This window comes from Falco cherrug, chromosome 3 (genome assembly GCF_023634085.1).
Source record: "Falco cherrug isolate bFalChe1 chromosome 3, bFalChe1.pri, whole genome shotgun sequence".
NCBI lineage: Eukaryota > Metazoa > Chordata > Aves > Falconiformes > Falconidae > Falco > Falco cherrug.
Genome location: NC_073699.1, coordinates 63,441,354 through 63,464,971, shown reverse-complemented (window position 1 = coordinate 63,464,971; position 23,618 = coordinate 63,441,354). Strand labels below are relative to the sequence as shown.

At 36.6% G+C, this 23,618-nt stretch overlaps 1 protein-coding gene across 4 annotated transcripts in view; it reads right to left on the bottom strand.

The window, feature by feature from the left end:
* Positions 1-2,896: 2,896 nt before the first annotated feature.
* CEP192 (centrosomal protein 192) overlaps positions 2,897-23,618 on the bottom strand; it is a 70,944-nt gene continuing 50,222 nt past the window's right edge. For 3 of the 4 annotated variants that reach the window (XM_055704751.1, XM_055704752.1, XM_027798495.2), the window contains 11 exons: positions 21,782-21,954; positions 21,314-21,437; positions 18,179-18,284; positions 16,597-16,801; positions 14,800-14,879; positions 13,778-13,873; positions 12,107-12,226; positions 8,147-8,268; positions 7,115-7,238; positions 6,540-6,598; positions 2,897-3,395 (listed from right to left, as the gene is read on the bottom strand). In XM_055704751.1, the coding sequence (XP_055560726.1) occupies positions 3,257-3,395; positions 6,540-6,598; positions 7,115-7,238; positions 8,147-8,268; positions 12,107-12,226; positions 13,778-13,873; positions 14,800-14,879; positions 16,597-16,801; positions 18,179-18,284; positions 21,314-21,437; positions 21,782-21,954 (1,348 nt within the window). In that variant the 3' untranslated portion in view covers positions 2,897-3,256. The remainder of the gene's footprint in view (positions 3,396-6,539; positions 6,599-7,114; positions 7,239-8,146; positions 8,269-12,106; positions 12,227-13,777; positions 13,874-14,799; positions 14,880-16,596; positions 16,802-18,178; positions 18,285-21,313; positions 21,438-21,781; positions 21,955-23,618) is intronic. The other variant, XM_055704753.1, reaches the window with a different exon arrangement.

Below are 23,618 nucleotides of genomic sequence, written 5' to 3'. Positions count from 1 at the left end.
ATTAAACATTTGTGAAACAAGAGACTAAGCAGTAGAACAGCTAAAATATTAGAAGATTACCTATCCTTCTTACATCACCTGGAATCACTTAGAACTTTCTTCGGAATACTAGTATAGTAATACGATGCAAAGAGCCAAAACTACTGCTGGGACAAGTGCTCTAGGGGTGCTCTCCAGCACAGAGTCTGGTCATGGAATTGTCAGACTGTAACTTGCTCTTCACGCTGAGAAGTCAGTCATTGTTATTAGAAATGAATCAAGCAAAACAGGCTGCAAACAGATGCCAAATATTTAGCATCACCTGCAAACCAGGATTCCCTTGAATAACAACAGCAGGTCATTTGCTCATACCCACTCTTCAAAATGTGTTTCACCCATATGTATACACACACCCCCCTATACACGCATTCAATCCAGGCGGCAACATAGGAAAGAATGCATAACCATTCCTCCCGGTTCTTCTCATCTCAAGAATTCAAGAAAAGCCTGTAACAGAAAGGTGAACAGAGTCCTGGACAGAAGCCTACCACAAAAACAGCACACAAAGGCAATTCTGAATTTAGACCAAATAAACAATTATCCAAAATTGGAGTTTCTTATACCAATTCAAAGGCGCTCATGTACAAAGACCACTACTTAGGGGGAAATTCTCTGTGACAATACTGACAGCTGTTTCAACTCCTTAGGCAGAGACAGCAACAATGCATTTTTTTTTTTTTAAAGAGGCTTGTCTTATTAATATATAAGGAACACAGACTGGTCCAGCATCAAAGTCAGGAAGGCTTAATTCTGCAAAATTGAATTTTAGAAGTAAAATAATCTAGAATAAACTGAAAATCACCATCAATCTTTGACAAAAATTTTGGAACTTAAAGAGTTATTTTTAGAGAAACCAATGTTACAAAGGATCTTACCACAGATCTGTGGTCATACAACCTTCTGGAAACAACTACTAAAAATGTCCCAATGGATAGTAGAAGGCACCAAAAACAAAACCAAACCCCACACAGCTCTTATTAGCAGACAGCGATCCATCCTTCCTCCTCAGAGATCCAGTTTCCTTATTAACCAGCCAGTCATCTAAAGACAATTGCTACTGAGAAGCCAAGGTCCTTGAGAAAACTGTAAAGGTTAATCAATCCCTCCAGAAACTGGTTCAGAAATTACTACCATCAAGTTGAACATATAAGACTAAACCACAGAGCTTATTAAAATGTCAGGTTTAAGTGGACGGTCAAGAACAGCTGCTAGAGCAGCAAGCATGACTTTCATGAACAATAAATCCCAAGCCTTCTCTTCAGTAAAACTTTAGCTACGTTAACACATGACATGAAGCAACACAACAGAATCTGTAGAAGTTGGAACTAATGACCTGAAATCCATACTACTTGCATCTCACAAGGGTTATTCTAGGCTAGCAAGAGACAAGGGCAACTTTACGACAGAGGGCAGCTAGAAGATACTCAACTAGGAAATGCAAAGGCTTTGAAGATAGTAACATTGAGCTCAGTCTTTTTTCCAGCTGTAGAAAAGCCTTCTGATCATGCTTCCAAAACTGAACCAACACAGGCGTTTGGACAGTGAAGTCTTCCTCAAATGAAGCAGCCAAGCCTGCTGAGGTAAGGCAGCAGACAGAAGATTCCCTGCATTCCAATTCTGTATTCAGGACTACACAGGCATCACATCAACTAGGGAAACATGCAAGCAACATCTGGCAAAGAGATGGCAAAAAACAAGGTCACAGTATCTAGTAGACAGGAGCTTGTACGTTTATAGGCAAATAAGGACATGGCAAGTCTTTTGATGTCTAGTTTGATTTCTTTTAGTAAATCTTCTCTTCCTTTCTCCAGGCTGCTGAGAAATGAGGTTTTGTGAAGAAAGAGCAGCTTTAGTATTCTTTAGTATACTTTGATACATGCCACCAGTATTATGTTAAAGCCAATGCACTGGGTATTTTAGAATTTTCCTCCCAGTTTTTTCAAATTCCAGTTGTTTGAAAATGCAGTTAAATAATCAATCACATATTGAAAGGAATTTCTCTCACACTTCTACCAATCTGAAGAAAGGAATAATGTGCATATGCTGTGACAGAACCATGCTGTCAAAAAGCTACATTTCTCACTTAAGGCAACTTCAGAGACACAGCTCCACGCTACAGAAATAAAATAGCAGCCAAATCCAAAAGGTACAAAGGGCATGGTAACAACAGGAAAGCTGACTGTGAAACTGTTGTTCATTGAATCCTACAATAAAAGAACCGGAGAGTACTAAACAAAATTAGAAAGAAGCCACTTTAGCACACAAAAAACAAATTTTGTTAGAAGAGTACACAGTGAACTTCTAGAGCTCGCTGCCACATGAAGTTGTGAAAACAAGGTGTCAAAAGGGTTCAAAAAGGTGAACAGATAAATTCACAAACAGGTCTATAAATGGGGAGGAAAAAAAAGGGGGAAGACAGGTGGGAATGTACCTCCCACCCCTAATCCGGATGCTGAGGAAATGCAAGCAAAATGAACCAAAGACAGCAGCCAGGCTTACGTCGTCTCTCAAGGCAACATCTTTTCACCACTTAAGAGTCAGAATACTGGGTTAGATGTATCATTCTGGAGGGCTGAAGGCAGTATTGGTCATGTTTACACTGTTTTCACATTGTTAGAGTTAAAAACAATGCTTATGCCTTCCACTGAACTGTGTAAGAAGTTAGGGGCTGATTGTCAGGTCTGGTCCCAGCTTTACCAGATGAGGACATAATATTAACAGGTCAGCTTCTGTACCGAAATCCCTCCCCCTGCTCCCCAAAGCCCCCCAGAAAATTAGCACTGCCTAGGAGTAGGCAGCTTGATCCCTTACCCAGAGCAAGGAATCCTCTAACCAAAGACAGAAATAGGGTAGAATCAACTGTTAACACATAGATTTTATTTCTGTATTTACAATGCTCAAAATAAAATATATCAGTATCTAACTATTCCTAATAAATGCAAAAATAGAAAACTTCCCTTTTCAACTGAAGTGCAGAAACATAAATTAGAACATGATAACTTTAAAACATACGACGTTATCTCTCAGTGTTTTTACTATGAAAACAGATTTTTAAAACAAGCACCGTAATTCATCTTACAGAAAACTTTCCATCAAAGCAGCATCACAGGGCAAAACAAGTAGGATGTTAGTATGGAAACATAGTAGCAAATCTCTGAATATTTTAAGTGGCATGAACTTTAATAAATTGTTACAAAGGTTTATAAAACTGTTCTGACTATTTTTTTTCAATAGCTTTACCACAGAGCCGAATATTAATTGAGTCGTATTTGGTCGTCAGCACAACGAAGAGCCCTTCAAATCTTCCTTCTGCCTTTGGCTTGAACTGGACTGGCACATTGATGTAATGGTGGGATCTGTAAAAAGGCAATTATTTACATACTTGCTAATAAACAAGTAAATCTTACCAGACAAAGAAATTCTTGTCTAGTTTTGATTATTGCCGAAACGGTATATTGGATGTGCACTAGATCATCAAGTTTATTTTTATAGATTTGATCATCTGTTATTCTTCTCAGGGACTTTGACTATAAAGGCCACTCTTTCCTACTGATTATACAAGTACTACAATACTTTATTGCTGCTAGTTTTACTTAGGTAACTTTGGTTTGCCTCTTTGCAATAAGACTGACAATGCATAAACTACTTTTAGAGCAAAGTCACTACATTTCTTCCCTTCAGAAGTCACGTGACAAGTACAGATTTGCAATTCTTTTTTAAATTCCACCAATCTGAAGCTAGTAAAATAATTTCAATTACTTCTAATTGCCTCCACATTAAGAAATATTTCGCTGAATCATTGCAAGTCAGTAAACCTATCCTCAAACAGTGGTTTAAAATTTTACATTGCATCTTTTTAGGTTACATAATTCCTCTACTACTCAGATTGCACAAAAACATACCAAACATAACGAGTGGCTGTCTTAATTCTCAAAAGCCTAGAGTGAATGTTATAAAATATAGGGTATACAAGCAACAAGCTGGAAGTGCTGAGTGGCAGCAGTATCAATGGATATTGACTCCTGACACCCAGAATGGTGACTACCAGAAACAAAAATAATTAGTCAAGCAAAAATAAATAGTTTCACCTTTTAGTAATATCTGAATTATGTACTACCCTGTAAGCAACTTATTTCAGATGGCTTCTGAAGGCAATACAAACACCTCAGTTTTCAAACTTTTTTAGATAGACATAGTCTGGTAGTCCTTCCAGAAACAGAATTTAACCAAAGGTTTTTAAAAGGCAAGTGTTTTTTTAATGTTTCATCTGTATCTTTACATCACTTAAAAGTAATCTTCTTAAAGACAATCTCTTTGTAGTAAAAAACAAAACAAAACACACCACCAAACAAAACCCCTACACTGTCAACAAACAGAACTCCTCTTTTGAATGTGAATTCCAGACAGAATTTCTTCCCACCCATTCTTTGCAGGACTTACAATATTAGCTAAATGACATCTCTCTGGTAAAAAAACCAGAATACATGCTTTAAGATATTTGGTGAACAGTATTAACTTTTTTTTTTTTTTTTGCTAGAGTTATGGTTGCAAGATACTGTATTTGGATAAAACCCATTACTATTTTCAACTGCGCAGTGTGGTAAAGGTGCTACGTATTGGTACTTGTGATGCCATAACCAAACTGAACAAGAACTGGCAAGCCACTATACCAACTTCTGAAGGTCAGACTCTTGATATTAAATACAAATACAAACTTTAAATTCCATTATCCAAAAAACTCGATTGCACAGGACTGCTTTCAAATTTTGCCCTCAAAATGAAGCGCATGCAACAGACCACATTTACTACATGACACAATTTGGGTCCAAAAATATAGGTAGGTGGACTTTATTTTTTACACTCTTATTTACAGTCTAATATTCCAAGTTCCTGCAAACAGTTTTTTTTATTTCTTCAAAATTACTTTTGAACATTACACTGTAAGATGTCTGGTTAACCTAGCTCAGAAGGAAACAGTTAACACTGGCTTACTTGAAATTCTCTTTGATGCTGTTCTCAAATAAAAATGATTTAAAGAAGTTCTTTTAACACTTCTAAAAGCATCTATCCAAGTCAAGTAATTCTGTGCTTTATGTCCTTAAATGGGAGAGCTCCTTCAGACAGCTACGTTGACTTCAGGTAAATTAATTTTAAAAGAGCTACAAAAGGCCAATATTTACAACTGAAGAAAAAACAGCAAAGTTACCAGAAAAAAAGGTTGTAGAATGTTATTAGAAGGTGCAATATATTCAGTTGATAACCTTTAGAAATAGTAGATTGAATTCTAAACTTGTTACATCTACTTTGGATAAAAGCAATAGCAGTTTATCATCTCTCAGAAAAAATACCAAACAGCTTTTATAGCATCCCTCAAGAATATTTTTGAAATATCCAAGTGTCTTCCAGTGAAGTTACTCACCTTTTTTTTCCAAGGACAACCAAGTCATCCTGTCCTTTGTCTGCAGCTGTACAGCCTCAGACAGATGTAGCTAGTCACCTTTATTTGGATAGATTTTATCTTGGTCATTGCCTCCATAAAAACCCTTCTGTGTTGTCTGATGTGACATACTTAATAAAAAGATGCCAGTTAAATAGAAACACTGGAACACATGCTAAGTGGAGTTATAACACTAGGTACTGAAAAGTAGGCTTACGAATACCTTGAATACCAGTGGCTGGCAGCACCACAGCCCGGGTGCATAATAAATGCTAAGTATCACTGGCAGATGCAAAATTAAATTAGGAGCCAGAGTATCTATTCCATTTACGATTTCACTCACAATTTCTGCCTACCTTTAAAACAGGGACCTGTTTAAACACTGAGAATATATGCTGTATGACTTCTATGAAATGGTTGTATTTCTGTCTGCTTGACAATCCCACTGCTACAGAGGAGAAGCTGTATTTCTTGAAGAGATGACTAATATGACTGTTATATAGTTCTTGTAATGAACTCCAAAGATGACTGGGTTTATTTTGAGGGATTATCATCACTAACTTGAAAATTCTTTTTATGCAGGTAATATGCTGAAATACTTGGTATGACCGGGCAATTCCACTGACTGCTCAGACTTTGAATTTGCAGAGAATCTTTGATGCAGCTCTGCAGGTTTGTCAAATTAGAAGCATGATGAAGGCAATTTGCTTGGTCTGTTGTGCAGAAAGTATAAATGGAAGGAATGACTTGATTGTGCACAGCATGCCAAATGGTTAAACGAAGCATTAGGCTTAGCATTAAAAGCAGCAGCACTGTTAGAAACAATTTGCAGGGAAGAAACTGGCAGATGCAAGAATAACTGTGTGGGCTCATTCTGCTTCTAACCAAGATTACAGAGTACAGTTTAGTAGAAAAACCCAACCAAAAACCTGTAACTAGACAGCCAGAATGTTGGATATTTATATCTACATTTTAGCACCATACATACAGAGAAGGTATTTATTACTGAATTACTGATTTAATTTTTTTGTTAGGAGAGAATGTTAGCATATGCATTACTCACCTTAGAGAGTATTTTGAGTGCCTGATGTAGAAAGGCTCTCTGGGACTTAGAAATTTCAGCTGCAATTTAATACAGAATGCTTAAAAGTGCATTAGATTTAAGCCTATCATATTCAATTTATGACATGCTTAAGATAAATCAGGTCACTTACAAATACAGCTTTACACAGACCCCAGGTTTAAAAATAAAGCATGCCCACATTTGTGCATAGTAAGAAAGATTTACAACTCACTATTTCAATGAAGTTAAAATACATGAATAATATAAATAACAACAAATAACATATATTAAATATATAACATAACTTATATAATAACAGATAACAAATCTATGCAAACTATTTTTTTTCAGGTGCAAATATATTATAAATACACTCTGATGCAGTCACACAAAAGGAAAGAAAAATTACAGGAAAGTAACATTCTCCCAATACAATACTGACTTTTGAAACTAACAAACTAAAATTTGTACTCTTGCAATCTTCTGTGCAGAGGAAAAAAAACAAAACAACAGTGCAGTTGAAGTGCTAGAAGGACTTACAAACATTTATTTAAAATAAAGTCTGTCAAACTCACCATATGTGTTGTAAAGGAATTATTCCGCAAGTTGACCTTCAACGTGCATGAATCCCCAACTCTAGTTGGAGGAAAAGTGTACAGGTCTTCTGGTGCATACACCCCTCGAATTACCTCATTTTGTCTGATTTGAAAAAGGGATTTAAGATATTAAGATTTCATACTTATATAAGCTAGATATACTGATTATCATACTTCAAGACAACAGGTGTTATTTTGAGACTGAATTGGGAAAAATAGAAAGGTCCTGAAGGCATCAACTCTCTCACCCTAAGTTTTATAGGCAATACATTTTAGCCAGAAAGAATAATGAAAGCATCACTGTGGCATAAACATAAGTACATTTACTTATACACACTTTCACAACCTGAATTCTTCCTCCATATGCTTTACTAGAGAACTAGGCTCCGAGATTTTACGTTTAACCAAAACATTTTACTCCCCTGCCCCATGTTCACATCATCCCATAGTAAAGGAACTAGAAATTAACTTAAGGCTGAAGAACAGCAAGGTTGAAACATGCAGTACAGTGGTCTTCTCAGAAGCAACTTTACAGTTTTATGGAGTCTCCAAAAGGGGAGTATAGAAAAAGCATACACAAGATTGTACTGCTGCTAACAATTGATTTACCATGGTTAGGCAACTTAGAAACCCAACTGAAAAGAAAAACCATGGAAGAATGAACAATGTAAAGTCATCAAGAGGTTTGGCAAGTCTGTGGTTGCAGCTACAACTCTAACATAGACTCATAGGACAATTCAGGTCAGAAAAGACTGAGGAGATCTCTAGTTCAACCTCTTGCTCCACTCAGGGTCAGCTATGAGATCAGACCAGGCTGCTGAGGGCTTTTTCCAGTCAGATCCTGAAAACCTTCAAGAATAGACACTGCACAGCCTCTCTGTGCAGCCTGTTCCACCACATAACTGTCCTAATGGTAAAAAAAAAAGGTTTGGGTTGTGGAGTTGGGTTTACCCTTCCCCTGCCTTGTACCTGGTTGCAGACTCTCCTGTTTCAAGTTTTGTCTGTACATACCCTGCTATGATTGATTGTGCTTCAGAGTAAACGTTCATTCCTTGCATAAATGGAAGCTCAGTTTTTGTGAGGGCACTTGCAGTAGCTTTCACAACTGAAGTTTCATCTTCTGTTTTAGTACCCTATTGGCAAGAAGAAAAGCATTTAAACTTTGCATTCAAAAGTATTTAAGTATTCAAGTATGTAAGTAATTTCCCTTGGTCTAAGAACAGTAGTCTAAGAACAGTTTTTTCAGGAACAGTAGTCTGGGATCATTGAGACAGAAGCAATGATTTAGGAGGAATACTTTAACAGGCTTCTGTGTCTTATGAATACTTTATTTGCTACAAGCCAGTTCACAACAAACTAGCAGCACAAGTGGAATCTCGAGAAGGCTGCTAGCAACAGAGATTTTACTAAAAGCCAAAACAAAAAACAATTCCTCTGCAGACGTTCTGCCTATATGCCTCAAAACCAGCAAAGTCAGCTAAATGACCGCTCAGAAAGAAGGCATTAAGTCATCGTCACAGTTTGAATTCTCACAAGAGAAAAAAGCTTTGTAATAATTTAGTTATTATTATATTTGTTATTATTATATATGAACAATACATGCTTCTCAAAGAAAGGCCTCTCCGGAAAGACAGAATCTGATAATGCATGATATGGCACTTGTACAATCAGAAATTAGGCCAAAATATTTACCATTGTCAGGACCACCCAGTTCAGTATACTCTAACACAAGATGACCAGATCACCCTAAGGGAATACTTTGCTAAATGGCCAGTTTCAAATTCTGCTTAACTCATCTAGCCGGATGCTGTTTGGAGCCCCTGGTGTCACAACATCTTGAACAAAGTTAAAACAGCCAAAAGAACCTCCTAAACTTACAGTCACACAGCATTATCTCAATTTTTTAAAACTGTGCTGATGTTAGATAAGAAGTTGATTCCCCTACACAGGGAAGACTGAAAAAAGAAATTAATCTTCAATAGAGCTGCTATGACAAACTTGTCCTTTAGGCATGTGTTTCTTCTATTGAAAGAGCTGCTAATCAGTCTGTCAGAGAGAGCAGCAGCCAAAAAAAAATCATCGTAATTTTAAAGAGTATTTTTCAGTTGCAAACCAGGAATGAACCCAATACATAAAGACAAGAAAGGATCTGTACATGTGCACATTGTTTCAAAAGTTTTTAGTTTTCCATTCAGTGAAAAACGATGGGTGTCATGCCTCAGTGTTATCATTCGAGTTCTAATTTATCAACAAGGCAACTTCACTGCATGAGAATAAGGCACCTTATGGAAACAATCAGAAGTTCCCCCAGTCTTTATTAAGGGCATCCTGAAGTACTGCATGCTTTACCATAGCCTGTACTGACTCTTCCAGTTTCAAATGAAATCATCAGTATGTTAACACTGTCCGAAAGGTTACAGCAGAGTGCTGCTCTTCCAAAGCCACCTCAGGAGCACAGAAATTTGTTTAGCCTTAAAATGCAAATTATTTTGCTCACAGAGTTTAAAAAGATTTTTCCTCCTCTCACTTCTGGGATACTCAAAGAAGATGAACCTTTGTAAAGCTGATAATAATCAAATCAGGACTCCATTAGGAGTATGTTTTGCTTTAAGTATGAAGAAATTCAGCTCAGTTTGCTACAAAATGATACATTAACAGTTCATAGTTACACAGTTGAAGTACATAACCTGTGTAAATTTAAAATGGCATGCATTTAATGTTTGCAATATCTTCAAATGATAGCAGGGGTTCTTTATAAAGTCCTCAACATTCTCCATGCTTTAGAAGCAATCAGAACTTAGGTGCTGCCTCAGCCTTCAATCAAGCTCTTGATAGTTTCCAGTTTCACATAGAAGGGCCCAACAATCTGACTAAAATACCAATCCAGGACTTCTGTGCACATCATTCTTAACTTAATGAACTTAGAAAAATACCCAATAGCAGCCTAACAAATGTTTCTCAGGAAAAGAAAAATGGAAGTTTGAATGGCCAGCATTGAGAGGTTGGGGCTGCAGAGCACATGCAGAATGCCTCCTTTTGTCTCTGGGATCAGTTTTGGAGACATGATCTTCTGAGCTCCTGACTACTGTTTCCAGTGGTGGGGACTGCCAATGCATGCAGAGCATAATCAAAGTCACAGTTGATCAGCTTTTCAGGAAAAAAACGACGGTGGTAAGTGCCACTGATTTTCCTAACCTCACATTGTTCTTTTAGTTCTTTGCCAAGCCTTCCCAAATTTATTTCTTCTGAAGTGGTGTCACGAATAAATATCACTCAGTCACTCTGAATGACAAGTGAGTCAGTCTTCCTACTTCACTCTACCAAACATCACATTAACCAGAGCCATAGCCCTCTGCCTCAGCAAACCCAGCAGGAACCAAGTCCTTTTCAAAGTTGTAGTAACCCAGTTTAAATGCTTGATCCCTAGGACATAATAGGTTATAATTGACTTGTCTTCTTGACTAACAATGGATCTGATTAAAAAGCTGCAACAATCTAAGTAAAGGTTCTGTGTTGTCCCCTCTTTCAAACAAATGTATAGTTCCTTACCTGGTTGATAAAGTATTTCCTTTTCAAACTCTTTTTCAAAATGATCGTGACACACTTCAAGTATTTTCTACAAAATTTTCCCCATATACACAAAGAGATGCTAGAAAGATCTAATTGTTAACAGCTTTGAAAAAATCAAGAGGAACACATCTGACACTGTAGTTCAAAAACATTAATATCAAATTGTGCCACTCAAAGATTTACACAACTTGTCTGACAACTAGTGACATTTTTTAAGAAGAGAAATCTTCAAAACTCAATAGATTTCTGATAAAGAATCCATTTTCTCTCAGTTTCAAGTAGCTTTAAACAGACAAATGACATAGACATTGTCCTCATTTTAAGGAAAATTGTGTTCAAAGAATTAGATGAAAGCTGAATTAAAAAAAATCTTCCCAAACCAAACATTATACAGGTCTTGTTCTTCACGCCAAAATTAGAAGTTATTTAACACACTTTTTTAACAAGTCCCCTTTTCAACACTATTACCTACTGGCAAGAGCAAGAACCTTGCAAAATAAAAGGTAAGGTACCCCAGCAAGAAGGGTAAGTAAGGTTCCTACTACTGAAACAGGTTTGGTACTCTAAAGAAAGATCCCAAATATTTTTCTAAGAAGCCCAGATAAAAAAAGTCAAACTCTCTGGAGAAGACAGCAAAGCATACATAGCAAACATACAATACTGAACATACAAAGCTCTTTACGTTCTGCTCATTTAACTAATCATTAGAATTTCTCCTCATAGTTATAGATTCTCTGTCCTACGTAGATTCCTCCTGTATGGATGGTGAGGTGTGGATTAAAAGCAAGGTAAGGAGAGAGCGCACAGAAAAACCAGTTCCAATTCCCAAAGCCCTCCTTCCAAGCCTCACCATAAGTTAGAGCTGAAAAACAATAGAGGAGCAAAGGAGAGTTCAAATTCAATTTTTCCCATGTACGAATCTCTAAATCACGCCCACCTACGTTGTTACTCTGATAAAATAATAGATATGTCTCTAACAATCTGAGTATCTCCAATATGGATATTTGAAAATTCCAGTACTACATTAAGTCACATATTACAGCAAAGGTCAGTTACCTCACTATTTCTTTACAAAAATAACACCAATTCACTTAAGTGTCCGATACAAACAAATCTGTGTCTCCACAGACAATTTCCACAGAAGATAAGTTTGTCTCTACTTCCTCTGAGCAAAGTAAAATGTTATGTCTTAAATGGCAAAAGATAACGCGTTATCACATAAGCAAGATGAAAAAAGTATTTTTGTAACATAAGAAAACCAGTACATTTTAGTCCAACAAAAACATCAGCATTTTTTTTTTCAGAATGTGCCAGTGCATATGAGAAAGTACTGTACAGTAAAATTAAGACATTATAAAAAATTTATGCCCAGGACAGCATTTATAGCATTTATATACTTACTGCTCCAGAAAGCTGAAATCTTAATTTGTGTTTCCAACTAGGTTTTTCAACTGGGTGACACTCAAGATCCCAGAACTGGGTGTAATCACCTTTATCTCTAGGTAAAAAGATTACAGCAACCTACAAAACCAACAGAAAGCTTTTGCAGAACCTTATGAAAATAATGTATACATCTTCACCATTTTAGCAACACAAAGTTACAATTAGGCCAACACAAAATTTACACACTACAGAACATACATTCCACACACAGGTGATCTTGCAGAAAACAATACAGCTCGTCCTCCTTTGCCCACAAGAGAAAAAGTTCTGATGAAATAGGTTGTGTAAGCAAACTTGAACAAAATGCGAGTTCAGCTAATCTGCTTCAAGCAAATTCAGCAAGTGCTTGCACAATTATTTCTATTAGTAAAATGGGGGAGAAGGGGACAAGGAGGGGAAATAAGCACAGCTGAAAGACAGCAATATCCTCTTTGATCTGCCAGCTAACCAGTGAACAACTGTACTCCCCCAGCTCCAAGACTGCAAGCACACTATGCTACATTTACTAGGAGACCTGAAATGCAAATCAACTTGCAGGCTATGCCTTTTGATCATCCTTAAAGGTCACCTATATAACAAAGGCCTGTACCAAGCTAATTCAAGAGTAAACTTGCATTGTTTTCAGAGTTGAGGTTGGGGGAAAAAAGAGAAGGGGAGCAGCAGATTAGAATAAGTCACTACAACTATATCTAATGAGCTAAATATTATCATACCCACTGCAAAAAACAGCAAACTGTGATAACACTGTACCTTATCAGCTCCAGCCAACAGCCTGACATGCCAACAGTGTAAATGTTATTCAAATAGACCTGAACTAGGATTACTAAGGCAAAGACAATTGTTTAAATTCAAATAATGGTTTTGAGTATTACAAAATAACTATGAAACTGGACAGGAGTAAGTTTTTTGTGTCTTGCAAACAGATTACAAATTGCAACATCAGAGAAATAATGTAGTTAAGGAATATCATAATAATCCATAATGATTGAAAGGTAGATGTTCATGAAGATGAATGGGTAGAATTGAAGTAGCATCTAGGGAGAAGATGAGGGACAAAAGCCACACAGAAACCCATTCGGCATGTCCTTGGACATGCTTTATAGTTGTGGTTATGAAACCCTCTACTGGCCAGGAGATAAAATTGTAACTCAAATGAAATCAACTTTAGGAACAGACAACTCAAACTGTTCTTGAACAAGTATGACAAGACTGCTTCTAAGGAAGGGAAACCAGTTCCCACAATAGTTTCATAAGAATCTAGTATTATTTGCAATTTTCTTGTGGATTTTTACAAAAAATTTAAAAACTATTTTCTGTTCTAGAAAAATATATCTTAAAAAAAAAAAAAAGAAAAAACAGAACACAAACACCACCATGTTGAAGTCAACAGACCGCATGCATGAGTTCTTAGAATCAACGCAGTTGACATTGTAGCAGTTGTGGTAAGTAGATACTGACTACCTGATACACCCCAGAACCCAAGTTTGGAAGGCAAGTATTTTATATTTTCAGATAAAATATTACCAGCTTCAAAAATTCAACGGTTATTTCAAAGAATTTCCCATCTAAGATGCTATTTAGAATTGAGATACACTAATATACACAAAATATTTATAAATATCAGTTTACCTTTTCTTCTCCATGAGCTTCAAGAGTACCAGAAACACGGGAACATATGAAAGCAGAGTAAGTAACCCTATAAACACAACCAGTTCCATCCACATCCTGCAAATAAAGTTATGAGTCAGATTCAGAAGTTAAAAAAAAAAAACCAAAAAACCAAAACCAAAACCTAAACCAAAACCCAAACCACAACTCCAAACCAAACCCAAACAATACACCCACCCCACACACCACTCTTGCAAAGGACTAAAAAAAAAAATGCAACCAATTAAGCTGCTTTCAAGTGAACAAATAATACTGACTCCCTAAAAACAAATTAATAAAAAGTAAAACTACTACATCTATGCAGTCACCATGATACTGACCTCCAGTTTAGAGGTGGTGCACTGGTTGGAACATGGCATACTCAGTCTTCTGGGCTACAGCTAGGAGTGCTACATAACCATTTTTCATCACTTCACAACAACAGACCATAATAATACTAGCATAAAATTAAAATGACCATTATAGCACTTCAAACTACCAAAAATAATAGGAAAGCATTTACAAATATCAATGGTACAGCTACAGTAATTGCACAGGTGACAGCAGTGTAATTCAAATATCCTTAATCTAACTTCAATTACCTACAGAGATACCATGTACAGCACAATCCCAGCAGCACAAGTCTCAAAACAAGGTAAGTCTAGCATTCTAGAACCAAAAGGGACATGGGCCTTTCATGTACACTTGATTACTTAATGCAGTCTGGATGATGATACTGGATGAACACAAGAAAACTCTAAAAACCAATAAGCAAACCAGAGATTGATTCACACTCAAGGAGCACATTAGAGATGAAAAAAAGAGCAAAACACTTCCCTGCTATGAAAAGAATCAAAAAGAAACTTTGTAACCAAGTTCATGCGCCAATATATATTCTTTCTTGAGAGGATGGAGAAGGAAGAGAGCAGCAGGAAGAGAGAAGGGGGAAAAAAAACCACCCACAAGAGATTTGCATAAAATTGCCAATATAAACATTCACTCACTTTAACATAGGGTGGTGCAAAAGATGCCAAATACCACTTCATATTTTCATCCCCTTTATTCTCCATCTCCAGGTAACTCTCTAGAAGAAAAACATCAGACTAGTATATTAAATGTCTTTGTTCAAGTATCTTTAGTGGGAAGAGTTTAAAGAGAAACTATGTTTCAAGACACACAGGTTTAAGGGAAACTGTTCTTACGATGCCAACACCAAGGGCAGACTCAAACAAAGCACGGTGTCACAAAATTCTTGAAAGCTTATACAAAAGAAATTTGGAAGTTAAGTCTTCTAGTGAAGAATCATATTGAAGATGCTTCAAAAAACAAAGTGAGACCTAAATCTCACCCTCAATAACCCTACAACAATAACAGATAATTCTTTAAAAGAACCTGAAGTATATCAAAGAATGTTACGTACATGGATTGCTGGTAGTAGGAAGTTAGCTTCCCATAAATCCAGAACATGGCGAACAGCAGAGAGAGCATCTAAGTCACCTCCAATGGTCTCATTTTATTGCATTCAGATTTTTGGCAGATACCTTCACGCAGCAGTATACGAAAACATATCCAAAAACCCCTCAAGGCCCCTCAAGATACCAAACTCCCTCCCAAGCTATTATTTGACTGTTCAGGGAAAAGCACTGACAGTGTTCTAGTTTGAGACCAATTAAATAAAGTTGCATCAAAACCTGTTCTCACCCTAGTATGGATTTGTTACTCAGCATAATTATATATATTATATATATTATATATACATATATATATATACATATATATATACACACACAAACATATGTATGAAACCTCAGGAAAAACTTATGCTAGAATTGCAGAAAGAATACTGACATTAAAAGAAAGTCTCAACTTTGACAGTATCAATAAGAACAGAATAGCCAAGAATTAACAGAGCATTTGTAAGATTACCTCAGTCTAGAGAAGTACTTCAGGAAGTTTAGCTGCATATATATTATAAGGGTATTTTACAGAAACAGGAAAGGAAAGGAATATTATACTCCTCTTTCATAAGTGTAGCAAACCCACCCCCCCAGATATAATTGATAAACTAAGCCTTAAAACTTCTAAAGTCTGTTAAATGAATATGCAGCATCAGTGAATCATTAGAAAAAAGTCCTCATTACCTAGAAAAGAACACTAAGCACTAACATAAAATTTGGTATCTAGACAACAGAATGACAGTTTCTACAGTAATTTGGAGAATCTGAAGCATTACCAGAATTAAAAGTACTTAATGATCCAGCAAGGACAAAGATAACCAGACTTATAGCTGACATTGCTGTTGTCTTAAGAAAGAACATTTATTTCTCTGTTACATGCAGATGGATTTATCACACATCTTAGGGGGACACACATAGATGAAAATGGATCTACTGCAAAAGTGCACAGACCCAAAAGAGCTTCAGCAAAATGCAGTAACTTCACAGCGTCCTCTTTCCCAAGCACAGTATGGTTGCATTCATCATAGTTGCTTAAAAAAGATCAGCAACATACCTGTCTATATGCAAATCTATCTGTGAGACAAAGTGTGACTATACTGCATAAGGAGAAGAAGAAAAAAAAAAAAACAGGAAAAAAAAAAGAAGGACTTCTGAGAAGAGTTCCATCACAAGGAGTAATATTTCAAAGTATGGTCAGAAGAAGGGAACTGGTCAATCATTTATCAGACTAAAACAACAAAACCAAACTCATGGCATTCAAGCTCACAAACGTGCAGTACAGTAAATAAAACCTCTGAATACAAGATACTACAGATATTGTATATACTAAGTAAGCAATATTACCTGAGCTTTGGCCAGGTCTCGTTTTAGGAAAAACAATGGTTCTGTTCTTTATTTCCATTTTTGTTAGAGGGAGCGCTGAGAGAGACTTTGCCACATGAACAGTAGGACTTTCGGACTGTGAGGTAAATAGATCTTCTCTTCTAGATGGGAAGTCTGCTCCAGACACGCTCTGTGTGACTGCCTCTTGAATTTGCACTTTTATACACTTTTGCACAATTTGGAGAAAAAGAAAGATTAAAATAGTGAACAGTGACATATCAACAAGTCAAGCTATTTAGCTATATTTCCATCAGCTGTAAGAGGTCACGTCGTTCAGATTTACATTCCAATAGAAAAAGAGTCTCATATATTAAATCATCAGGTTTTCTCTAACTTCACAAAGTTTAAAGATTTTAGGACAAGTTTAATTTAGGAGAAGAGGAAAATTACTGAAAATTTGCTACCTAGATATTGTAATTCAATAGGAATAATAATTTAGTTAGATTTAATTGACAACTCCTACAATATCTCTGCTTGCAGAGAACAGGAACAGGGCTGCCTCACACAGAATAAGCTTTGTGTTCACTTCTGCTACATAATTAGCACTTATAATGCTAATGTTACAGATAACGCGAGAAAAACCTTAGCATATTTTTTTGCTTATTTGGAAAGGTAGCAAAGAAACAGTAAAAGCATTATCAGCTATCAGATCTCTCACAATTTGATTGTTTTTGCTACATTCTATTTTTGTCCTAGTAGACTTCTTCTCTTAAATCCTTTTCTTATACTGTAGAACGTAAGAGTTAACTATGTGTACAGTCTCCATTTCCTTCTCAAATCACTCTTTTTAACAACTTCCCTTTTTGTTTTGTTCAGGGTTTTTTATGGCTGTTTCCACTTCTGAGGTCATACCTCACCTTCCTCCATCAAGAAGGAAAGCAGAGATGTGTGTCTATTTCTTTGGGAAATGGTGTCTGTTTCTTTGGGTGAGATCACCAAGGAGTCTTCTCTGCTTTTACATTGATGAAAAAAGAAACTGTTAGCTTCATAAATTTTACTTATATGCCTTATTTTAATCAGGGAGAAGTCATTGATTTAAATCCACAAAGAGCAAGAATCTGTTCTAGACATTTTTTATCACAGATTTGTCAGCCAGAAGGTTAAGTCTACCTCAAGGGAGCTCAAAAGGAGCTATTGTGACTTGTCCGATAACCTTAACTTCTTTTATTTTAAAATATTCTAGACTATTTTTAGATATGCATGTGTACACATAAATATTTAGCATTTTAGAAGATTATGCATAAGGCAGTGCTGGGTGTACAGATGCAATTTTGTTGACAATTCAGTCTACGTGTTCACATCATAGTATTTATTCAGAGATAAATAAACAAAGAATCTCAATTTGCAAAACACCATCTCAACTACACTTTTTTCTTGTTGGCTTTTTTTGGTTTAGTTTTTTTTTTTAAGAAACTTTACTAATCAGAGAGAATAACGGAAGTTGAAAGAACTGCTGTCTCATATCTAAAAGGTTTTAGCACTGTTACTAGACCTTAGCCAGCAAAGTAAAATAAACACCTCAACTCTCAAGCAAGCCACATACCTTTTGTCCATTATCACAATGAATATAGATTAGGCCACTCCAAGGAATTAATGAACGTTTTGTGGCAAGTGATGGATTAGGACTCACCAGAATTACTGTACTGCTCCTAAAAAAAGAAAAAAAAAAATATTACCATGATCTTTGCATTAGAATGATTATCTACAACAGATCTTGCTAGCCCACCTTAAAAAAGGGATGCACTTTATGACAGCAGGTAAGAGAAGACAATCTTTAGATAGTTAAATTTAAGGTATTCAGATATCCAATATATTATCAAGCTTTAGTAGTCAGAAACTTAACACTAACACACTTTATAAATTTGTCATTGATGGTTGTATAAGGGGTCATACGGAAAAGGTAAATCTTATCTATTGTTAATGTATAGAATCAGTCAGGTTTATATATGTTTCAGAAAAATAAGCTTAATACTAGTCAACAAGGGAATTGTACTGTTCAAACTAAGTATACTGCACAAATTGCATTTCAATTTTAAACTAATTCTAGTTTCAGAGGAGCAGCTTGCTTTCCTTCCTCCCATGCAGAACTGATCTTGGAGGAAAGAAAAAAGCCTTTTAATGTTATCAGTGTTTTCTACAGTTATTTACAGTAGAGGACACTGAAGACTCTAAACCTACTTGAGGCAGTTATGGCATCATACAGTAATTTCACCAATAAGAACATAAATTCTGATTTAAAATGTTCCGTATTCTACGCTGGAGACATTTAAATAAAGGAGGGGAGAAATTAAGCGCTGAAGTATTTAAAAAAATGAGTACAAAATCACTGGAGGAAAGGTCATTGGTTGTATGTTAGCAAAAGCACTCAAGCTACACCCAAAGAATTAGCTGAGTGTGTCATTAGCACAGCACTTTGCATTTGAAAAGTTTAGTGTAGGAACAAGATCAGTCCCCATAGGAAAGTCAGTTCCATCATTACTGCCCCAATATCACCATCTCTACAAACTTCAACTAAAAGATATTAATGGCCTTAAAATATTAAATCAGGACACTGGTATGTCCTTAAGGAATTGTGGGGGTTTTGTGAATCTCAGCAGTTCTCAGACACTTGCCACTTATGGTTCTCTCTCTCATGTACAAGTTGTGTTCGTGAGACTGACTTACTAAGTACACACACTATGTTATCACACTCCATTGTCTCTGCTCCTGCCAGCTTGTCTGTGACATATACTGCAAACTTCTCGCAAATCCAGCTTGCTTGGGATCACAAACCACATGCCTCTGAAAAGTCATATTGAACCTAAAGACACTACCTCTCAGTATTTTCATTGCCATGGAAAGGAGCAAAGCCTCGGGAAGAAACACTTTCTAAAGGTGGCTCTTGTAGCCTAAGGAGATTCCAGCAGTCCTTGCTCCAAAAGCACAATTCCCTTCACAGCATTTACCAATACTCCCAACACTGAGGCACAGCGACATGCCAGAGGCTATTTTCAGTTCGCCTCCACAAGAAAATCTCTCAGAATGCTACCAAGCTCAGCAGGGACCTGGGACTCTATTATTCCACATTCAGGCAGGTTAGAGGCTGCCTTTAGCTCATTTCATGGAACTTAAGGAGCATAGTCAAGGTGAAACAGGAGGTGATCTGCTTGCCCTTGCATGGCAGAGTCAGTTCTTGATCTTAGGATCTTCTTTCACCATCACCGCAGGGAGATGGTTGTGAAAAGTAGAAATCCAGGCAAGTGCACCTTGCTGTGCTTCAGTCAGCTGTTCCTACGGGTCTGTTCCCTACTTGCAGGCCTCCGTTCTGGATCCAGACTGCTTACTTGGACACAACATGTGAGGTTTTGGCAAATTTCTCTCCAGTGAAAGAAACGTATACTAAAATTGTGCAGTGCAAGAAAATTGCTTGCAGCCGGCCTTCAATTCCCTCTTTTTAAGAAACCATTCTGCAAACAGTCATAAGTCTAGGGTATGAGACACTCAAGGTGCCCTTACTGTCAACAGCTACTGGAAAGTTGTTCATTGTTCTCTTTTTGAAACCATTGTTCTTGGCACTGATTGAACCTGCAAGGAGTAGCAAATATCTTAGCCCTTCCAGAGAATCCTCTTTATTTGGTTCTCACTAGTGATGAAAGTTCCTCAGCCGTACATCCAAAAATTTACATCTACATGAATACAGAATTAAGTGTTTACATGTATCACGTCTTGCACAGTGATGCAGGTATCTGCTGAAAATAAAGTACCTGTTTGGGCAAGCATCTACCAAGTTAAAGACGCTACCTCAATAAAACTCACAAAGCAAAACATGTTTTTTTGTGGAACATGAGACTTTTTTTAGTTTTTGGAAGATGAGAAGAGTTTAACAAGTGGGTCTTAAAAGCCCTTCTGAACTGACCTTAAAAAAAAAAACTGATAAATTTAGAAGTGACAGGTGGTCAGAATTTTCAAGCATTTTATTGTGAAAAGCTTTGATGACATCCATGAGAAGTCTCATACACACATGCAGTGATATTTTGACTACTTTTCCAAAATACTGCTAATTAAGACAGAGGTGATCTGATACTGGTTTGTCATTCTTTCATACCTACAGATAGTGAGAAGCCAAAGTTCGAGTAACAAAAAACAGTTTTGTCAGAACACAAAAAAAAAAAAACCCACAATCAAGTTCTGATGAATATCAGCACATTTGCAGGAGAAAACCGTAAGTCCTCAGAAGAGAAGCATTCTACAAGAACTGTTATTTTTCATTTCGTTTGTTTGTTGTGGGAAGGGGAAGAAGTCCCTTTTATTTTTAAACAAGTAAATTATTTTAAAAAAAAAACCCACTACTGCGAAAGGAGATCTTTAAAGCTTCAGCTTTGTCAACCCATCCAGCTCCTGGAAAATTATGTAATAATAATAGTATTTCCAGGCACAGAAAATTCCTGGCCTCCAGGTAATGTCATAGGTGACAAAAGAACATTCGCTTTATACAGAACTATAAAAGGATAAGATACTAAAATAGAAAAGCTAGATTTGCATGTTAGCTGACAAAAAGACTATACGGTGGAACTAAATAGTTACTTCCAGGTTATAGTCTAAACAAACTAAAATGAATTCCTAAAAAATAACTAAAATAAATTCCTCCCAAACCTCACCACACTTTCACACATAAAGGAACCTATGGAAAAAAACTTACTCCGGTTCAATAACTCCATGTTGTGGCGTTATTGTAAGGCAGTGAGCTGGCCACGAAAGCTCAAATGCCAACATCTTAATAGAATTGTTGACAACCTCTACACGTCCAGTACCTGCTGTTCCACCTGTAATATAGAAAAAGCTATAAAAAGCTCACATGTACAAAAATTCACCAAAGTGCCCAAGATTCAGAGATGCACCAATGAAGATAAAGCATTGCCTGCCCTATTTTTACCTTCACAATGCTTTAAAAATGCATATTACATGTACACACACACAGAGCATGCCACCCTCTGACAATTTAACAAAAAGTCTGTTCAAACAAAGCTTACGGTTTAGATGTAAAGCTACTGCACTAAGATCACAGGCCAAGCCACATTTACAAGCACAAAATAATTGCAAACATAGTACACAGTGCAGTTATTTTAATACTGGAGTGGTTATTTTATTAACTTCAAAAAATACTTACTAATAGAAGGAAATGTCAAAGTCAAATGCTCGGGGTTAACAGTCCAATTCTGTTGAGCATCTGATTTATTCTGAACCAGATCATCGGTTTGTACAAGTAATGGGGGACCCTGAGGTCCTTTAACAGGGAGAACATCCAAAGTTGCATTGATATGTCTGACAGAGTTCTCAAATCTGAAAATAAGATTGCATCAAGCAAAAGCAGCAATAAAATTAACTTATGAGTAATTATAATAGCCTACGCTGAGTATTTCCTCAAAATTTAATACTGAAATACAATGTTCTTTACATGTGCCTTCAAATTAATTCAATTCTCCATTTTTAGAAAAAAATAATTCAGCAGCTATATCGTGACAGCTTTTTCACAGAATGTTTAGCAGTGGAAGGTACTGTTTAGAATGCAAGGTGCTAAAATAAACAACTATCTTCAGGTGATAAAGTGAAATGCTTTTTCTCTACATATTTTATTCAGATTAAGAAAGTACTGCAGGGAGAAGGCAATGCAAGTTGTGTTTCACAGAACGCTGGAGGTCAGGAGGGACCTCTGACGATCACCTAGTCCAACACCCCTGCTCAGAGAAGGGTCAGCTACAGCAGGTTACTCAGGACATTGTCCAATCAGGTTTTGAATTTCTCTTGTCCTGTCACTGGACATCACTGGAAGTCTCCTCTTTATTTCCCTGTCAGGTATTTACAAACACTGGTAAGATCCTCCCCTGCTCAACACTAGGCAAACCCAGCTCTTAGTCTCCTTGCAAGACAGATGCTCCAATCCCTTCACGGCCTAGCATTTCACACCTTGGCTTGCAAAATACATGGCAGATAAGCTCATATATGAAAGCTATGATGCTGTTATTTTAGGATTCAGCGTATTTTCTTAAGTTAAAAGCTTAACTGAGAACAAGTTTGAGTTTAAATTCAAAAAGAAATAAAAGCAGAAATCAACAGCTGAAGAAGAAAAAATTGGGTAATTTTTGCTCCATACAACGCTGTGCAAACATACAGCTCTTCTTCCTTATAATTTCTATTTGTATTTTTAATGCTTCTGAGAATCCTGACTCAGTTCAGGACAGCTGAACTAATACCTGTGAGAATTCATCCCTTAAGATAGCAGTGGAACTAGGAAGTCAACTGATTCACATAATTCTTTGACACAGAACTTCCTAAGTCAGATTAGTAGTAAACACATTCAGATCTCTTCTAAGAATTGCAGTCTACTCAGAAAATTAAGATCCTCATCATCTTTAGCCAGTGAATAAATTCAAATCTAGAAGAACTGATAAGGCTGTCAAGTGGAAAAAACAAACAAATGCCAACTACCAAATCAAGAAATGTCCTGCTTGCTGCTGCAGATACAGGTAGACTCACAATCCCCACTATGCCTGACAAACACCTTTCTAGTCAAAAAGTCTGTTAAGTGTCCCAAAGTGTTCAGCATCTACAGTTCAAGAGGTACAAGCAATTACAAGACAACATCTACATACATAGATGCTAAAAACAACAGGACTAGGTAGGATCTTTTCATCACCTACGTAACAGGATCCTGAGAAGAAAAACACGAAGACTCAAGAAATAACCTATGCAAAATATATTCATTATAGTGTTAAAAGTTAACACATCTTTATTTCAGTTTTATGCTTTGCCATCTTAATAATTAGGACTTGTATAGGATTTTGAATTTCTTTCCTTTTTCAGGGCTCCAAATGCTACAGCGACCTGTCTTAATAAAAAGTGACAGGTACATTTTAAAGACCAGGTCTTTGCCAGTGCTGCAAAGAAATCCTCCCAGTAACAGACCATTTCATTCAAGGGACTGACAGGGTAGGGGTAGCCTCAGC